This window comes from Ambystoma mexicanum, chromosome 7p (genome assembly GCF_040938575.1).
Source record: "Ambystoma mexicanum isolate Mex_15411 chromosome 7p, UKY_AmexF1_1, whole genome shotgun sequence".
Lineage (NCBI taxonomy): Eukaryota > Metazoa > Chordata > Amphibia > Caudata > Ambystomatidae > Ambystoma > Ambystoma mexicanum.
In genome coordinates, this window is record NC_090939.1 from 917,542,345 (window position 1) to 917,562,294 (window position 19,950).

The 19,950-nt window shown below is 44.9% G+C and overlaps 1 protein-coding gene across 1 annotated transcript in view; it reads right to left on the bottom strand.

Moving 5' to 3' along the window:
• Positions 1-732: 732 nt before the first annotated feature.
• CPOX (coproporphyrinogen oxidase) overlaps positions 733-19,950 on the bottom strand; it is a 103,102-nt gene continuing 83,884 nt past the window's right edge. The window contains exons 6-7 of the mRNA XM_069637203.1: positions 17,351-17,455; positions 733-1,055 (exon numbers count right to left, since the gene is read on the bottom strand). Coding sequence (XP_069493304.1) covers positions 968-1,055; positions 17,351-17,455 — 193 coding nt within the window. The 3' untranslated portion in view covers positions 733-967. The remainder of the gene's footprint in view (positions 1,056-17,350; positions 17,456-19,950) is intronic.

Sequence of the window (19,950 nt, forward strand, 5' to 3'; positions counted from 1 at the left end):
CATCTCAAACAGTAGAATGCTTGCATATTTCATAAAATGAACAGACCTATCCAGATTATCTTAATGTTCAAGCCACATTGGTCAAATAATCTAAACAAAGCTGATTATCATTACAGCTTACAATGATAGCAGTTTCATAGAGTCACTTAAAAAGAAGAATACAATGGTTGAAAGCTAGGCACGTAGAAAAATATATTTGCATTTCTCTGTTGCAAATGTTTGCATACAACTAATACAATTATAGTACAAATATTGAAATTTTAAGATTGTGGCCTGCCCATACCCATTTAAATGATTAGAAAATTCTCTACAAAATGACAACATTTCATATTTAAAAGGGCTTTACAAAAAGACAGCGATTGCAAACTAAGAAACTAGTGGCTCTTAAAAATGTTAAAGCCTCAAAATGTAAGCAGCACAAAGGTCCTTCCAATACGCCATGGAAGCATAAAGCTGTGCCATGTAAGCTAAGGGACATTGTCAAGTCCCACTGACACAGTGTACTTGGAGAACATATGCTAGCAACATCTTCACCAGTATCAATATTAACCTCATCACTAGCATGCACAATGGCAGCGAAACATGGTGATACCCCCGTCGTAATGGGTCATGCTTCTATACCACGAAGCTTCCGGCTCAGATATATAGACATTATGATTCAGGGGCAAGCGTCCATGGTTACATTTGCATAGCTTTTAGGAGGTGGACGGTAAAACATTTTTTCTCCCAAAAATAGTGCATATCAAAAACACCAGTTGTAAATGTAATAATGTAACAGTAAAAAGGACATTATAAGGGATATAAAATAAAGTGTAGGTCTTCTTTCTATGTAATCACTTGAAGGCACGTAAACGTTCGAAGCCAATGTGCAGACTACCACCGATGCAATAGAAGTTGCTAATAGGATTTAAAGTTCCTTAATAGAAGTTGGCTGCCATGCTCTAGCCTGCCAGGACCTTGGGCCTGATCAATGCACCCAGTCTTTGGGATGACGCAGGACTTCGAGGATTTCGGCTTCCTTTGAATCCTTTGGTGGTGTATGCATGTACTCCCATCTACACAGAGAAGTAAACAAAGAAAATGAGTCAATCATTCATGCAATCCTAACAACAACAAACCTCCCCCCCCCCCCAAAATAAATATTTAAAAATCAACAAATAAGTTAAGAAATCACAAATTAGCTACTTTGTTATGTAATGAGCAATTACATTCCTTACAATATTTCAGTTTAGGGAACCAACAGTAAAACCAAGATTTGATCGAAGGATTGTGGCCCAGCAAATTAAAACAGTATTTTAGTGCACAAGTAATTAGGGCCCAGGTTCTTTAGGATCCCCCAAAAAAGGAAAGAAAAGAGTGCTGTGCTAGAAATCTAGTTGTGGTTTAATACAATAAAAAGGAAACACTTACTAATCAAAGAGACATGCTGTTCATTCAATGAAGGAAAGCTTAAGAAATTCAGAATTTCTATAATAAAAAAGAGCCATCCATTTAAATTACATGTAACGAGAGGTTTAGGCAAGAGTAGATATACTAGGATTCTGGACAGAGACTTAGAAATCAAGACTGTACCAGCAAGCATCGTCAAATACCACCATCAGAGTTGCATTCAAATCTATGACAGATAATGCCGGAGAGACGTAGTTCCAGGTAAGTAACATTTTCCATCTCCAGCATTGGATCTTTCAAAGATTGGCATGCTGTTGAATAAATTACAAAAACTGTCATATAACACAAGGAAGAGCAAATGAAAGGGGCTCAATCTCAAGTGAACAGTTTACGAAAGACCACTTGTCCGACAGTAGTCTCCTATGCTGTCTTCTTGTAGATGGAGTCAAATTTTGAAAAGGTTTGCAGGGTTCTCCATGTAGCTGCTCTGCAGATATCTTGGAATAGCAACCCCACAAAGTAGGCCGGTGTAGCTTACATAGTCCTTGTGGAGTGCAAACTTGGCTTGCCAGGGAGTGATTTTCCAGCCTTCATGTGACAAAGGTGATGCAGGCTAACTGCCATCTTGCAAATGTAGCCTTTGAGAAATGTTTACAGTACCATTAGGACCAAAGGCTATGAACAGTTGTTTGGATTGGCGGAAACACTTGGTCCGGTCCACGTACTACTTGAGCACTAACAAAATAATGTAGAGACATCTCTGCAGACGTTGAAGGAGAATTAAAGCAAAAAGAAAGCAGGAAATACCAATGGTTCATTCCAGTGAAACAAAGAAAGGACCATTGGTATGAATTTGGGATTCGTTTTGTGGAGGACTTGGGAGGTAAGGCACCAACACAGAGCCTGAAGCTCACTTGTGCTCCTAGTCGAAGTGACAGTGACCCAGAAGGCTGCTTTCCAGGAAACATACTTATGTGATTTCAAACTTCTGGCACATCAATTCTCTAAGGATTATATTCAGCTGCCACAAGGAAGAAGTATTTGGCACCATGGGAAATGTGGTGAAAAGACCTTTCATTAGCCTCTGAAAGCACAAGCACGACATGCATGTATCAAAAAATGGCTGCTTAATGGACCATGATGGAGGAAAGGGCCAAGCCTCTCGTGGCCAGGTGCAGCAGCAGAAAAGTATCTGATGAGTTTGGAAACCGAGTCGATTGACTCCTTGACCGGCGCTCCAAATAGTGAATTTCCACCATTTTCTTTTTTTTTTTTTTACAGTAGCATTTGAAGGTGGACAGCACCCTAGCCGATGCCACGATTTTCCCGATTTCCTGAGACAGGTCTACTTATCTAAACTCCATGGGTTCTGGAGCCAATCATTGAGGTTCAGGGATGCAATTTTGTGGATACATGCCTCATTTCCAGGACAACATGTTCAAAGTCAATGGAAAAGTGATAGGCTTTGCTTGGAAAGGGAGAACAGATCCACGAGCCAGTGCAGTCTGGCCCATGCTGGTAATATTCAGATCAGTTTGCATGGTCAAATTCTTACCAAATGCAGGACCCACAGGAAGGTAGGATTGTGTAAAGTAACTGGTCTCGCCAAGGGATGGAGAAAGCCTCTCGGAGGCATTTTGACTGTAAATCTGCTGGCGAATCACTGAATTTTCCCAGAGTTGCAAAAAAGTCAGTGCATTTCTGGTCGTCCTGAGACTTGCAATTTAGTGTCTATTAGGTCTCTATTTACATCCTGGGTCTGGCAGGACCGCTCCTCCTGCATAAAGAGATTGCTATCGAGTTGCTGACTTGGTGAAAGGGGGCAAGAAACATTCCTAGTTTCAGTACTAATTTCTAGAACTTTTGTTCCTTAGTGGAAAAGATTGGTTATCCCCCATTCCCCATGTGCCTTACAGATGTAAAATACATATAGTGTGTGAGAACTCTAACCACCTTTCCTTTCAACTGGAGAAAGAAAGACTGCAGGGTCCAGAACATTGCCCAGAGTTCCAATACATTTATATCTGCAATCGCTGACCTGTGAGTCTTTTTCGTTGAAGGAGAGGATTCGTTCGACAGGGAGGGCTTGTGTGTACCTTCCTAAAACTGGAGAGGTTCTTCATGCCTCATCCTTTTATTCACAGAAGGCTCATAAGATATCCCTCTCTTTGATGAGGTATGCTTTTTCCAATGGCCTGCTTCTGATTGAGGTGGATTATGAATCAATGGTACCCCTCAGCCAACCAAGAAAATGCTCTCTTGCAACAATCTCTTAAGATCTATTTAGATATAGACTAGCAAATTGAACAGGAGGACATATCATGGTCAGGTTACAAGCAGTACAAGCTTGTCCTCTACAAAGAGGTTTTTGAGATGGCATGTAAAGCAGGTCTTGAGGAGGCAGTTTGTGATCGTCACTTCAGCCATGGGGTGTAGAAACACTTCAGAGGGATCAAACCTGTCTGGAGATGGATTGTACTATCTCTCCCTTCTGTGGAGATCCCCTGAGTGGCAAAGGTTCCCAAACTTCACAAATATGAAAACTTAACGCAGTGTTTAAAATGGGTTTGAAAAAACATTAGAAGAACTCTTAAGAGAGTACCCAAGCATGCAGTAAAGACTCAGGGGTGGATCTAAGGGAGAGTGTGCCTATTGGCCAAAGGTCAAATGACCAAAACGTGTGTTAGAACACTAATCTGAGGGCAGTTATTTACAATTGAAACTGTTATTATGCACTGGTGATTAGCAGGCTGACAACAGGGAATAGTTCATATCTGTGAAAGATGCAATGCTGGAGAACTCGCACCACTAGCCAGAATCTGCAGGATAAGTCTAGCAACTGACATTTACCAGATATTGTCATTATATACTCTGGTAAGTACCAGCAATTTAAGTAGGCGAATTTGAGGAAGGCCCCCAATGGGTTACATGACCAAATGCCAAGGCACCACCATGATTTACTAGGGATTCCCATCATATGCCAAGTATTCCCTTCACGTATTAAGGGACTCGCACCATTTCGATAGTATTGTTATATATGCCCAGGAACACACACTATACTACACATTTTAACCATCAAGAACACCACATTTTAAGTAACACGATCTTAGGCCAACTAATCCGACCATTTGGCAAGTATGTTCATCATATGCCCTGTACCCCGCCCATTTGCCAGTTATTGACCTATATGCATATGTCCTTGCACCAACTGACAGGCATCAGCATACGCTTAACCGCTCACCATGCATCAAGTATCCAAAGTGTGCACAGAAGAGCTGTACAAAGGCTGGGCATGGGCAAAGCACAGATGCATGGCTCCTCTATCCATCGCCTCTCCACAGTGGGAGGGACATTGGCTGAGTAAGAGGACGCATCCCCAACACTGACAGAGGGCCAGGATGCAGTCATTGGTGCAAACAGTGCTCTCCCCTCTACCCTCTTACCTCCTGTAGCCTCCCCCTGTGGGATCCAAGAGAAAAAGGCATGATGGACAGGAAGCCCAACTTTTGACACTTGTTCTCGGAGGCAGTCTTTCTATCCCTCGATCTCCCAATATGCGAGAAACAGTAGAAACACGTTGTTCAGAACTTTTATTAGGAGCAGCTTTTAGTGTGGAGTTGCTTTCCATAACATGATTGAAAGAGGCCTACTACAAGCCTGTCATGGTAGACAGCAAGGGAGTGGGGGGTGGGGGTGGGGGGGGGGGGGGGGGGAGACTGATGTTCAGACTAGTGCTTTTGCTTGGCATGCAAAAAATAATGTACGCAGCAGACGTACATTAAAAAATAAACGCATCTTACTAAATTAGTCTTGGCTCCTTTCTGACCGCACTAAAGCACTAAGAGCCAAAGCTAAACAATCAGACAATGCCAACAGTTTGTACTTTTGTGTAGACATGGGAAAGGCACTTGCCAGGCACCACCATAGTGGCATTAACTGCCAATTCATGGTACCAGGTTCAACATGGTGCGAGTACTTGGCCATCTAATAGCAGTGTCTGGCACATGCCAAACACGTATAGACGCTCCAAAATTCACTGATTGACACTTCATGCTTCTAAAGGCAGACCTGGTAAGACATTTTTATTACACCAGTAGCAGGTTTACAACTCTAAGCCATTAACTCTCAGAAGACTGCTTTGAAAATAACACTGGCAAGCACTTTGAGTGCAAAGTTTAATGGTAAGGCTTGATTAAAGCAAGCTTATAGAGTTCCCATGATGGGGAGGAGGGGTTGGGTGGGCAGGAACTAGGTGGTAATTGTCATAGGAATTATTAGGACCCTGGGCAGCCAATGTGTGGGCACATAAACACCTAATGCAAGCCTCACCCAATAGCCCAAACTAAAAAAGGACAAAGCTGTACTAAAGTCTATTACGGCAGAGTCAATTCGCAGAGAACTAAAACCAAGAAAGAAGAAACACTGTGGCAACTCTTTTTTAAATGAGTGGATCAAGAGAGTTTTATTTTTAGAATGATCCTCCACTGCAAGTGGCTATACCATTAGCAGTCAGGGTCTTACAGTAGGCGCAGAAATTGCATTAGAGGCACAATTTACAGAATTACACCACAGCTGCTGAATTCTGCCAATTTGTACGATTCGATAACAGTTTGTCATCACAAAAATTGTTTGCAGAGGCATTTCATAAAGAACCAACCAACCACCCTATCAAATTAATTTCCTGTTTTAAGGGGAGGCTACCCATGAACAGAGGTAAACAGAGGGAACCTCATTTCCTCCAAAGTCCAGTACTAAAATAAAACATATGCAGCAAAGAAACATAGCAACTGGTAGTAGCAAAGAAGCACTGCTTGCATGTGGTTGACACACTTCGCTTTGGCTTTCCCGGTAGAGTTGGGAGAGGCAGAATTGTAGTTGGGGGCAGCATCAACATCTACTGTGAGCACTAACCAACATATCACCACATTTCAAAAGGAAGCATCTAGGAGCAGAGAGTAAGTAAGCGAGTGTGCCTTGGAACGGACTCTCCATTAATGTTCACTGCACAGTGTGCCAAGGCAGATAGGGGACCACTGTTAAGCTGTAGGAATTGGTAGGAAGCTGAAGAAAATGTACACTGATCAAGTGCATCCAACTACAATTAAAGTTTTAAATTAGTCTGCTTATTGGCGGGGGGGCAATGCCCAGGCAAAACAGCAGCATCGGTGGCACTATGCAGGCCTAGGGTGTTAATATGCCCCCACTGCCGCGGGGCATGTCTGAACGAAACAATGGAGCACAATACAACAGGAAAAAAAAACAATGCGCCTACATTACCCAAGGGTCCTTGCACTTGGACTACATCGCTGCAATCATCTTATGTGTGGCCATGAATGAGCTCCTTGAGTCCTCTGGAGACTACACTGCAATTGGCACCACCTCCCTGGGCTCTGGGTCATGGGCACCCATGGCAACAGCCAGGCGCAAGAAATCCTCAGTTCAGTGGATAACAGAAGGTCAGCACAGATAGGAACAAGCTATTTTGGGGAGTAAAGTCTGCAATTAGAGGATATCTTCTGAGGCATCACTCAGTTTTTTGGGCCCTGTGAAAATTTAGCGCAAAGTGCAAACGGCCTTCTACAATCTGGGCAATTCCAAAGGAATATCGGAGAACAATGAATTAATGTTGTGTCGAAGTGCCGCAAAGAGCTCAGTCGCATGGATCATTCTTATCATTTCAAAAGCACGTCTCGGAATGTGGAAACTTTGTGTAATCACAGAAAATCAATGGAATTTAGGTTTAGGGGCACTATTTGTTATGCACGTAAGGGAATAATGAACGTGTGTTAATGTTTGTTAATCTCCCTCTATTAGGCATGAGCCAGAGCCTATAGAAAGCATGAAGGGGCATGTGGGGGTTATGAAAAATAAACTGTTTAACCACCAAAGAAGTATTTGCACACAAGTTAAAAGTGTTCATGGATAATAGAAAATAGGAATGAAATGTTGTATGCAAGAATGAGAGGAGTAACAGTGCGTTGGCCCAATCTCCCCTACTTAACCATAACGACTTCCCAACCGTTAATTCATTGGTTAGGCCTATGGGGAAATCCCAGTTTAACCCCAATTTGAACTCTGGTGAAAGACGTAATGGCCTCAAATGTTGTTGGCCTTTCATCCTGGTTACATTACATCAAGACTTCCTTTCATAAACTTGGTTGCACATATTTTTTGGCTGAGGAAACGGCGCTTGGTAAGGCTGAAGAAAGGGAGTGTGTGCGCAGTTACATCTCTTGCCTAGAAACTGCTAGAAGGGAAATGGAACTGCAAAAACAAAGTGTGCAATTTTATTATAAGAATGCTATCCTCATAGTTCCCAGGGAAAGTTATGCCCACTGGTTCACAAACCCTAGGAAAAGGGGAATCATTCCCGGTTTGACAAATCAGCTTCTTGTGAAGGAACTAGCATTTCGGCCACTGAATAATGGCATTGCTGCACAGAAATGTACATGCTCTTGGCTTAATGCACATGAATTACAGCATTTCTTATTTTTTTGCCCTATATTCGTGCTCCAAGAAAGATTTCTTCCATTGTTGAGGGCACAGGGAGTGAGGCATGGTCAAGCTGCCTTGAGGCTCCTCCTCTCAGCCCCAGACTTGCTTGTGGCGCAGTGCACTTATTTCCTATGTTGAGAAAGCGTTTTCATGACGCAATTATCTGAAATCTCACCGTTGCATGTTACCACAGCTGGTTCTTAATGCTTGTAACTGTATGGCTTTTATTAATGCTGTGCGTTTGATGGAATTTCATGTTCCATGTTTCATACACTGACTTCTAACACTTTCCGGTTTACATAGCAACTCTTACCGGTCCAATCCACTGACCCTAACCTTTTACCCAAAGGAGCCACAGTGATCTGCATAAAGTAAAACTGTCTCCATTAATGCCACAGAGGGGGCAACGATCTATGGCCAAGAGGTCTGCGAACGGGTAGAGCATCCGCACATGTATTCAGATAAGAATACAATTTTTGTAGTTTGCCAAAAAAAGAAGAAACATGTAACAGAAGCACATAGCTTCATCAAAAAGAACCAGTTATGACCACAAAACACCAATCCAAATATCCTGGATTACTTATTCAACCTTCTTAGCTCCTCAGTAAGGTATTGCAATATTGAAACCAAACCCTCCACAACCGTACATGGCTCTTGCCAATTGCTGTACAGTGCCTTCACATGGGGAAGCGATCCATGCAAAATCTCCCCCTATTCCAATTCCTTCCTGTAAATAAAGCCTCGATGGACCTTCCCCCTCTAGAATCCCAACCTCACCCTAATCTAAACGTTACAGTCCATGCTATCCTGTCTCCCACTGCCCCTACCCCTGGCACCCCATTCCCCCCTCCCAGTGCCTACCATTGGGACAACGAGAACCTCACATGGTCTATTTGCACAGAAACAAGATCACCAAGCTACATCCTCAACAGGCTTCCTCTTAATCCCTCTCTCAAGTGCATCAATACAGTGCTGGTCATGCGCAAATGCAATAGAAGCTTAAAAGAGAAATAAATCCAATGGAGCTCAATAGATCTACCTCATATCTCTCGAACTAGAAATACTTGAATGAGGATACGGAGAACAACTCCAAAGTTGTGGATGACAAAAAAGTACTCCAATAACCGACAGGATGCCAACTGTGAGAACGGAATAGTCCAGATTTTTTATTTTTTATCAATAAAACATGCTGGCAGCTCTCCCTTTGAAAGTGAAATCTGCTTAACAGACTCCCCATTTATAATGCTGCATGCTTGAAAAGCATAGTTCATGTATGTAACTTTGATGAGCTTGTCTACGGACACCTCTAAACAACTGCTTTATGGTGTGGCAACATCACGGTTACAAAGCGACAAGTGTATTCCAGGCAGCAGCAGTTGGAAGCAAGAAGTCCAGCACGTTCATAATTGTGGAAATCTTTATCGAAATTAGGCAATCCATATTCAAATTAGATTATGCAACTGTGGGCCTTAGAATCTGGTGGCAGGTGACAAATCTAAATGTTAGCAATATCTGGTTAGGAAATGGTGTTCTATGGGACTTCCCAATTATATTGGCCAAAAACTGTTGATGTCATTTTATTATCGGCTTGGTTACTTGTGAACTTCTTGGTCAGGGGTTCCTGCATATAAACTGTCTGGAAAGGAGTTGCCCAAAACAGACATTTGGTCTTTGTCCAAGCAAAAGCCCTCATCTTTCCTAGGAAATGGCTGTCACCCTCCTAGAAGGCAGTATCTGCCCCCGGTGCAGGGTGTGGTCCAGTTCTACAAAGGCCAAACACTGCTGGGCTAAAGGAAGTCATACCAGGGTGTTAACTGACAGAGCCCCTTTGAATAAGCAGACTGAGGAAGGGTCGGAAAAGAGTAGACCCGGAGATGAATTTCCAGTTATAGTTTACATCCCCCCCCCCGACCTCCATTTTGGATTTTCCTGGGCTACCAAACTTCATGTCCGCCTCCCCATTTCCTGCAGACAAAGCAATTTGGGTAGGATATCACCAGGTTAGAGGATTCTAAACAGCAGCCTGGATTGGTCCCTTTAAAAGGAAACTACAAGGGAGCCCATTTGATGTATTTTGCCTACAAAAAGGGGACGAATAGGGTAGAATCGCCCCTATGTTGAATTGTTTTTGGACAGAAAGAATTTATCTGAAAACACGAGGAGTACAATCTGCTCCAAAGTCCACAGCCATAGCGGTTAAGATCAAGATTTCCAAGAAAGAGGCAAGCTTTTCCTCTCATACATTACAAGGGAACATTTGGGATGACCAGCTGGTGGACAAGGACTGCTTGCAACAACACAGATACCCGCTAGAGGCAGCAGTCACTAAGTGCTCTCTGGAACAATCCTAATTTGGAAGGGCAGTGCAAGGACCATCCTTCTCTGTGGAGACCCTTGGCAGGGTCCACAAACAACCAGGAACCAAGAAAGTGAACCAAGGCTCTCCCTGCATCTGAGCGCACTTTAGCCCCGGTTTAGGAGACTTGACTGCATCCAAGCTGCTGAAAGGAAACTGAAGACTGGCATCTTAGACTGCACAGCATAGTTGGATCCCATGGACAACGTTCATTGCTCAGTGTCTAACATTCCTAGACTCCAGTTACACAGCGAAAAGCCTACAAAGCAAGAAATTGTTTTATTTATTTTTTTAATTATATGAAGTGTCTCTGGCCCCATTCCTGCCTTAAATGGCCCTAATGGCTTGTGAAACCCCACTCTACCTTTTTAAAGCCTTCTTCAGTGACTGACGCTGCTGCTGAAAATGACTGCACTCCTACCTTCAAACCTAGTGTGCCCCTTTTTATTCCCAAATCTACATGCTATGCGTTTTCCTTTACAGAGGTGGATTACAATGTTTTTGACTAGTTTGCGATGTTATTTTAATTAAAGTATCCTACTATTATAGCACGTTGGGACACTCATATTTTGGTACCATAATATTATTCTTGATCTGCTTCTGTACTAGCTCTCATCCCTGCTGAATATTATAGCTTGCCCTAAAAGGTGGTAGGCCTCCCAGGCTGGCCGATTGCACCTTTATGATGATTGACATCACTCAGGATGTATTAGTACTCGGCGGGGACGTAGTTTTGGACTCCAGCAAATGAGGGTCAGCATGGGGGCTTTTTCCCAGATGGTAAAGCCCCCGCTCTAAGCATCCCCGGAGCTGGAGGCTGCCATCTTCCCCTGCCGGATAATCAGTTAAGTGTTCCCCCGCCGCCTCTGCATCCTGCAACCCCTCATTTTCCACATTTAGCCGCACCCCTCACACCCACGCCGTACTTACCTTGCACTACTTTACGTTGCCGGTGGCAGGAACAGTAGTGCTCCTGGCATGGCCCGACATGAAACTAGCAGCCATGCAAAGGGAGAAGGGACGTTTCGTTCCCTTCTCCCCGATCCATGGTGGCCATCTTATTTTGTATTTTTTTTTTTTTTTTTTAAGTTGAGAAAGAGCAAACACAGTTTCTAAACTTAAAAAAGACAACAACACGCCATTAGTACCCCGGGACAACATGCCAGGGTACTAATAGCAACATCACCCTCGCAGGGGGCCATTGCCTCGCTTTGAACAGGCATCTACCTGGCCCAGTAATGCACCCCTCCCCCTGTTTGGGTAATATTGCTTAACTAGATGAGGAGTCTTATTCACTGCTCATCCCTGTAGGCCTGCAGAGCAGTAATAAATTATCAGGCACTTCGCCATCTAAATGGCAAACGTCAATCTTAGACTTTCAAGTACAAATGCTACTCTGACGCAGGACCTCAAGCCAGAGGTTGTATAATCTCACTACAATGAAAACAAATTGGACAATCCAGAGGCATCAGCAGGAAAAGGAAACTTGATACAGCAGCTAAGATTTGTATTTATTAGGTTTATATAGCGCTTTAGGCCAAAGCACTTTACATTATAACAAGAATGCATAGAAGATAACAGTAGAAGCAAATTACAAAAAATGAATCAAACCAATAAAACAGTATGTAGAACAATTTGCCTATGAAGATACATGAGAAAAGGAGGGGGTGAAGTGGAAGGAGGAGGGAGACAGGATGGGGAATAGAATGAAGATGCAAGAGTAGGGGAGGAAGCGTAAGAGGAAAAGGAGCAAGTAGGAAGAGGTAAGTAAGGGAAGACATGAGGGGAGAGAGGTGAAAGGAGGGGATAAGGGTGTCAGGGTGGGGAATGGAGAAGAGATTTCAAGGAAGCACCAAGGAGGAATAGGTGGGGATGGGGCAGATAGAAAGGATGTAGGGAGTTCCAGTGTAGGGGGGCAAGGAGCTGAAAGGAGCGGAAACGAGAAGAGGCACATGGGGATGGGGGAACAGTGAGTAGTAGGAAGAGTTCGGCAGATCGGAGGGAGCGGGAAGGGGTGTAGAATGAGAGAGGAGAGATATGGGGGAGCAAGATCGTGAAAAGATTTAAAGACAAGACAGAGGAAGTGAAATTTAAGTTGGGAGTGAAAGGGAAGCCAGCCAAGGTAAGAAAGCGAAGAGGAAATTGAGTCGGGAGGAGCAAAAAGACAGACAGAGGGTACGGATGGCAGAGTGGTAGGGGGATTTGTGGGGGGCGAAAGGAGGAGCAGGGAGTCCAAAGAGGAGAGAAGAACAATAGAAAAGACGAGAGAAGATGAGGGAGGAGATTAAAAGTTTAGTGGCATGGACTGTGCGAGAGGAGAAGACTTTACGAATATTGAAAAGGTGGTAGCGACAGACGCGAGAGGTAAGAGAAATATGGTGGGTAAAGTAGAGGAAGGAGTCAAAGCGAATGCCTAGATTGCGAGCATGGGCAGAGATGCGAAGATTAGAGGGGGGAGGGGGGTAAAAAAAGGAGGGGGAGAGGGAGGAGAAGCATGTTGGATGGGAAGAATAAGACTTCAGTCTCATCAGTGTTGAGAAGGAGAAAGTGGGATGACACTCAGTTTTTAATGGTAGTAAGACAGGAAGAGAGATTAATGTGGAGGTCAAGAGTGAAGGAAGAGAAGAGCTGGGTGTCGCCGGCATAGAAATGGTGAGAAGTTCCAAAGGAAGAGATGATGGGGGCGAGAAGGGAGGTGTAAAGAGACTATAGAAAAGGGCAGAGAACACTTGGGGTACACTACAGTCCAAGGGGAGAGTAGAGGAGATACGACTGCCCCAAGAGACAGCAAACGAGCAGTAGGAGAGGTAAGAGGAGAGCCATTTGAGAACAGAGCCTTTGAAACCAAAGGTGGAAAGAGTATTGAGAAGATGGGGTGATCTATGGTATCAAAGGCAGCAGAGAGGTCAAGGAGGATGAGGACCGAGAATTGCTTAGAGTAGCGAGCAGTGAGGAGGGAGTTGAGAACATAAGTGAGAGCGGTCTCAAAGGAGTGTTTAGGGTAACCAGATTGAGAGAGGGTGGGGGGAAGGGGGGAGGAGAGAAAGATTGGTGACAAAAAGGTGAAAGCTGAGAATAGACTAAACGTTCAAGTATTCTAGAGAGCAATGAAAGAAGCAAGATTGGACGGAAGTTGGATGCAAAAGGGGATTAGCAGAAGGTTTCTTCAGAATAGGGATGATAGTAGTGTGCTTGAAGGGGGAGGGGAAGGTAGCAGAGGAGAGACAGATATTGAAGATGGAGGTTACGTAGGGAATGAGAAGAGGGTAAATCTTCTGAATAAGGAGGGTGGGGAGGAGATCTGACGGGGCAGCAGTAGGATGAGATTTGGACAGGAGGAGGAAAACGTCGGAAGAAGTGACAGGAGAGAGGTCAGACATGCAAGCTGAAGGGAAGGGGAGGAGGGGAATAGGAAGGGGAGCAATTAATGTTTTGGCGAAGAGAATTTTGGCAGAGAAGAAGTCAGAAGGAGAGAGGGAAGACTTAGCTGAGGGGGGTTAGGAGTGGGCGGGGAGACTAGATGAGAAAGGGTTTGAAAGATAAGGCGATTGGATGAGAGGCTTGGGATTGGAACGGTTAGAATAATTGGAACGTTTAGCTGAGGTAGGAGTCAGAGTGTGTTAAGAGAAATAGGAGGTTTTATTAAATAGAGGGGAATTTGAGCCAGCGTCGCTCGAGCGACGGAGGAGACGCATGGACAGAAGGTGAGGGGAAAGCCAGGGTTGAGAAGGTGTGCGAGTACGACAGAAGGAAGAGAGGGGGTAAAATTGATCGAGAGTGGAATAGAGAGGAGGTGAGAGACTAGAGCTTCATTAGCCGAGAGAGAAGAGCTAAAGTTACGGTGATCTCGTCAAGAGAAGGAAATAGGGGAGGGTAAAGGAGTGGATGGAGGGAGCGGGGGGAGTAAGGAAGGAGAGTAACACATGATCAGAGAGATAGTTGGGTAAGGTAGAGACGGGGGAGAAGGAGTAGGTTGAATTAAAGATAAGATCAAGAGTGGAGCCAGAAGAGTGAGTAGGAGAAGAGAGGAGAGAGAGGAGGTAGGAGTCAAGGATGGAAAGAAGAGGGTAAGGTTGAGGGGAAGTAGGGAGGTGAAGGTTGAAGTCACTGAGTACAGTGAGGGGATAGGGGGAGATGAGAGGAGGTGGTCAAGGTCATCATAAAAAGGAGGAGAGGGGCAGGAGGTCTGTAGATAATTAGAAAGGAAATAGGGTGAGGGGAAGTAAATAAGTTGTACAGGTATTCGAAGGATGGGAAGGTAGGAAGAGGCAATGAGGAGGTAGAAGAAAGGTATTTAGGGTGGAAGAGGAGACCAATGCCACTGCCAGGACCAGAAGAATGAGAGACATGCGAGAATGAGAAGGAAGAGGCAGGAACAGTGAAGGTGTGAAGAAGGATCCAAGTTTCGGTTATACAGAGGAAATGAAGGTTGAGTTGGAAGAACATGTCCTAGACAGCTGCGGTCTTATTGCAGAGGGATCTAGCATTCCAGAGAGCAATGTTGATGAGACTGGAGGGTTGGACAATAGGGGGGGTAGATGAGGTTAGGACAATGAGGGAGGGTTGGAAGGGGATGGGGTGCACGGGGGAGGGGGTTGAGCAAGGGAATGGACATTAGGATAAAGGGGAGGGACAGAAGAGGGAGGGGCGGGGGAAGAAGGGGTGAAGATGGTGAAGATTAAGGAGGACGAGGAGAGTGGAGTCTGGCAAGGCACATGACAGAGGGGAGAAGAGAGTGCTGTGATGAAGAGAGTGAAGGGGAGGAAGAGGGCGTCAGCGGGCAGAGTGATAGTGCTAGACCCAGTCACGTGCACTAAAACGGTAGGACTATGTTGATGAAGAGGCAGGCTGTAGGAGGTGGGCGAACAATGACCTGCAATGATGAAGAAGCAATCGGCAGAAGGTAAGCAGACAAGGAAGGCGAGGGGCTGTATAGGATCAGTGGTAGCAGTGAGATATAGAGTGCAGTAGGACCAGGTCCCTGGGGCAGGAAATGGAGGAGAAGAGTTGTTCGTAGGAGGTAGAGCAGGGTGGAGAGGGCTTGAGGTGGTGAGGATCCCAGGAGCAGGCAGAGGATGAGAAAAACAGTTCGGAAGTAGTGAGACCTAAGAAGGAGAAAGCAGACCTTAGGGGTGAGGAGCCCTGGCGAGAGGGCCAGAGGAGGTCTGGATCCCAGTAGCAAGCAATGTGAAAGTAGAGCAGTTCGTAGGAGGCAGTGCAGGGTGGAGAAGGTCTGCAGAGTCTGGAGGAGAGGGCTTAAGTAGGTCTGGGACCCAGGAGGTAGCTATCCGACCAAAGAGAATGCAGCCAGGTGCCGGTGTAGGCCAGGGGGCACAGGTGGTGGCAGGCAGTCAGCGGTCTGGAAGGGCCTAGGTGGAGGGGGGGGCTTACAGACAGCAAAGGCCCAGGTGGTGGCAGGATTGGACCCTCAACAGCAGGCTTGACTGGACTAATCTAGAGTAGCATTTTACCAATATAAGGGGGCTTGGGGAGGACCCTTGCCTAAATCGACTCATATTTGGAACACTTTTAAACAAAGATTCACCTGTTACTCTGTTGGGGCTAGATGGTTAACCATCGCAAGGTCCAAATTGGGAGGACCAGCTGGGGGAACAAGGTCTACTCTAACTGACAGTATATGCCCTGGATGGAGTTTCCTAGAAACTGCAAAGCCCAGATGGCATCCCGAAGCTGTTTACTGTGTTAAGATGCTTTTGAAGCAGCATAACCCTGATATATTCACTTACCTACCGCTACAGGAACTGCAGTGCTGCCTTTAGCACTCCAAGTACTTCGAAGAGATTACTTGCTCTTTGAGCCGTCCAGACAGCGACTAGACCCATTGAAGCATATAGCCGGCTAGACTCCATGGAAGCAACAGACTTATTATGTCTCGACTGCCCAACTCCATCTAATGGAAGCATTATCTTGATTCCAGCTAAAAGACATCGACTCGACCAGACTTGAATGCTGTTTCGATCCACTGGGAACCTCCACCTCCCCTCCCCCGAACCATCTCCCTCTCAGACTTCCCAATGCGATAGTCAATTACAGTCTCAATCGCAGTAAAGCACCTAGAAGCCTGGATGGACACGTCCAAGCCCAAACGATAATGAACAAAGATCTAAGGCGGCTTTGTCCCCCTGACCCTTAAGCTCATCCCTTCTCTACCCTTTGAAAGGCATTCACTAACCTTGACATTTTGCGGCATAAATCATTGGCAGAGCACCCCTTTATTTTAAAATCTGCTTTCCCTTACAGGTTAGGGCCAGTAGTGCCTTCATTAGTTGTGTGCATTTCTTTTCGTTTTTTTGTAGAACCTTTGCTGGAAATTCTTTTATTTTGGCCACACTATACTACTTCTTCGATTGCTGCTGTACCAGCTCACATCCCTCGCACTCTTGGCCCACTTTACCAAGGAAGACAAAGCAGATACATCTGTCAGTCTGTGCCCGTTTCACCTTTATGATTGGTATCACTGCTGCCTTTGTGGTAGTGTGGGACTGAGCAGGTGCTTTAACCACTAATCATCCTGTACACCTGCAGAGTAATAGTCATTTCGTCACACTAAGGTACACTTATTTTGACACGAGTGAAGTTAGAGTTGATTCAGTTTTGCCAATATACTAACCTCACCCTGTCAGTTTCAATGAAAATAAATGACCTAGAAAGAGTGGGTGTTCAGAGATCCATCTTAACACTAATATGAGAGGCTCTATCTAGCAAGAGAAGTAGGAAAGGGAAATAGTGGGCATGGGCACCAGCATAAGAAAGTAAAGTGTACAGTAAAGTAAGACCATTTAAGAACTCAGTAAGGACTTTGTGTCAGTATCGCTAGATGCGGTCATTTCTTTCCAAGTTTGTATTGGCTTGTAGTTCAGCTTTCAGGGGCTGTGCCAATGCAAGCATAATCCAAATGAGCATGTAAGGTAAACAATTAATGCCTAAAAGACAGTTGTATTTCCTGTGTGTTCACATTTCATTCAGTGCACAATTACATCTAAAAAGAAACGCCTGGCTAGACCATGAATATCATTGGACACAAGATTAACACAATATGAAGAGCACGTCCAATGTGTACAGGTAGGATGACGGAAAACAAATTCTTACCTTGCAGTCAGTGGCAAAGACATAAGTATGCTTTCTATCCTCGACCCTGGAGTGGCAAGGCCAAACTTCGTGCCTCGGTCATAGACCAGATTAAACTCGACGTACCTGGGAATGAGAGTAGGATTTGCCGTCAAGCCCTGTGCCACAAAATGCATGCACAAAATATTTTGCCTAGAACCTTAAAAAAAAAAAAAAAAGCACATAAGTGGCCATATTCTGAATGCGCATGAGCGGAAAAACAAATCTTTGGGGACATTTAAAAGAAAATGAAGAATCCCGGTTTAAATTAGCTAAATGAGTTTCATGTCTCATCACCCGGGGAACGTACTGCGGCACTTCAACAAGAACAGATGTGAAAGTATTAAAATAATGGTTCTGAGATGAGGAACACATGCCTAATTTTTTAAAGCACACTTCCACTATCAACAATTTAGTTATGAAAAATCGAGCTTGGCGTCGTACATTCCAAGTGACTGAACAATGGTAATACATAAACGTTTGAAGGCATATAGTTGTATTCATATTGTACTAAAAACACTTTCCTTGAAGTCACTAGAAAGATTTCTAGATTTGAAGGGAAGGAGTGGTGGAAAGGCTGGCAACCGCTCTTTTCTCCACTTTGCAAGCCCCGCCCACCTGGCGCCTTCCTGCCTGCCGCTCTTTCACCACTTAGCAAGCCCCGCCCACCTGGTGCCTTCCTGCCTGCCGCTCTTTCACCACTTAGCAAGCCAAGCCCACCTGGTGCCTTCCTGCTTGCTGCTCTTTTTCCCTACTCTAGGAGCCCTCCAGCCTCTTTTCCTTTGCAAATGGGGAGCAAGTGCATGTGGATCTAGGTCACCTGGCCTAAGCACCACCCACCTTCTTATCCCTGCCTCTTCCTTCCCGCTCTTAACTATTAGATCAAGGGCAGCCGAAGAAAAGGGCAATTCCTGTTTGGACCTGTTCGGACCAGAAGGACCCAGGGCCCGACCCCTTGCTCAGACAGCAGGTACGCATGCATCAACATGTGTTACTCCCTGTGTCCCCACAGGCCAACCCCACCCCCTCTGGTCCCCCTGTGATGTTCCCTTGTGCCCCCACCATTTTCGCACACAGGTGTTGCCTGTTTGGCTTGATTCTTCTACCCTGCTCCCCTCTACCCCCCCCAAGCCTACTTGATAAATTCTGGTTTCACCATCCCAGTCTTGTGGCCAATGCTGGATTTGACTTTTATGGACTTCATTCACAGCGTGTCACCTTTTCTCAACTCTCATGCTCTGCTTCCTTTGCATCTTGTACTCATAGTGGCCCGAATCATGCTGTTCTCATCTTCATCTTGTATCCTGGCTTGCAACATTGTGTGTTACTACTGACTTCTGCAATTGTATTCACTCTCCCCTCTTGCTTCTCCACTCTTGACTGCTAACTCTGTTCTCTCCTCCTTTTCCTAGCTCCTCCCCTTACTTTCTTCTATGCACTTGCTCTATCAGAATTGTCCCTGGACCTAGTATGATAGCAATCTTTTCTGTTGCACTCCCCTTACTGTTTGTTTCCTCCCCACACCCCTCCAGCACTATCTGAAATGTTGTCAGGCCTAGTATGATAGTCGCTTGTTTTGTTCCTCCCCTACCTTTCTGCACCCCTCTCCCTCACCTCTTGTTTTTCTCCGGTTTTACCAGAAATGTCATCAGGCCTAGTATGGTAGTCTCCCGTCTGTCTCCATTTCCTTCCCACTCTCTTCCTCCATTCCTTATCTAGGTCTTGGCTCTTGCACCATCTGAAATGTCGTCAGGCTGAGTGCGATAGTTAATTTCACATCCTTACTGTTCATGGCCTGTTAGAATGTCATTGTATTTTCCCTTGTTCCCTCCCTTGCCTTGAAGCGCTTTGAAACACATGGTGTATAGGCACTATATAAATAAACTATCATATCATGCAGTACAGGGTATGTAGTAAACCTCGCGGGAACACCGCCATTGCTCAAAACAGCTGCTATCATCAACACCACACACCATCCTTGGAGAGCCCAGACCACCTAGGCTGCTGGCCTCCACACTTTTCTCCGGCATTGCCTCAGTCGACTGAACAACCCACATTTCATACTCCCATCCCTCATTTTATGTATTTATTTTATTTATTGTATTTAAAGATAGGCCCAAACCCTTAGGTATAATGGCGTATGTTACAAGAAGAAGGCTTAAACCTGCTGGTTACAAAGAAGTAGCACCAGCACAAGGTGCAAAGCAAAACATTACGTGATGAATAATGCAGATTTACCAACTACAAGATGAAGTCACATTTAGTCATGAGTTTGAAGTTCTAAATACATGGTCACGTTCGTTAATGTTGGGTTACAATATATACAACAGGATCCGGTTATAGGCCTTTTGATGTAGCGCCCTGGCCTGGCGGGAGTATTTAGAATTTATTGAAAAGCCAGGTTTTTATGAGTATCTTGAATTGGGTGTGGGACAGTTCGCTACGGATATTGGTTGGGAGTGTATTCCTTAGCCTGAGGGCTGCAACATAGAAGCAGGATCTTGAGCTCTTAAATTGTGGGACACTTAGTAAAGAGTCGTTATTAGATCTAAGGAGCCTATGTGAGGTTTTACATTTTAGGC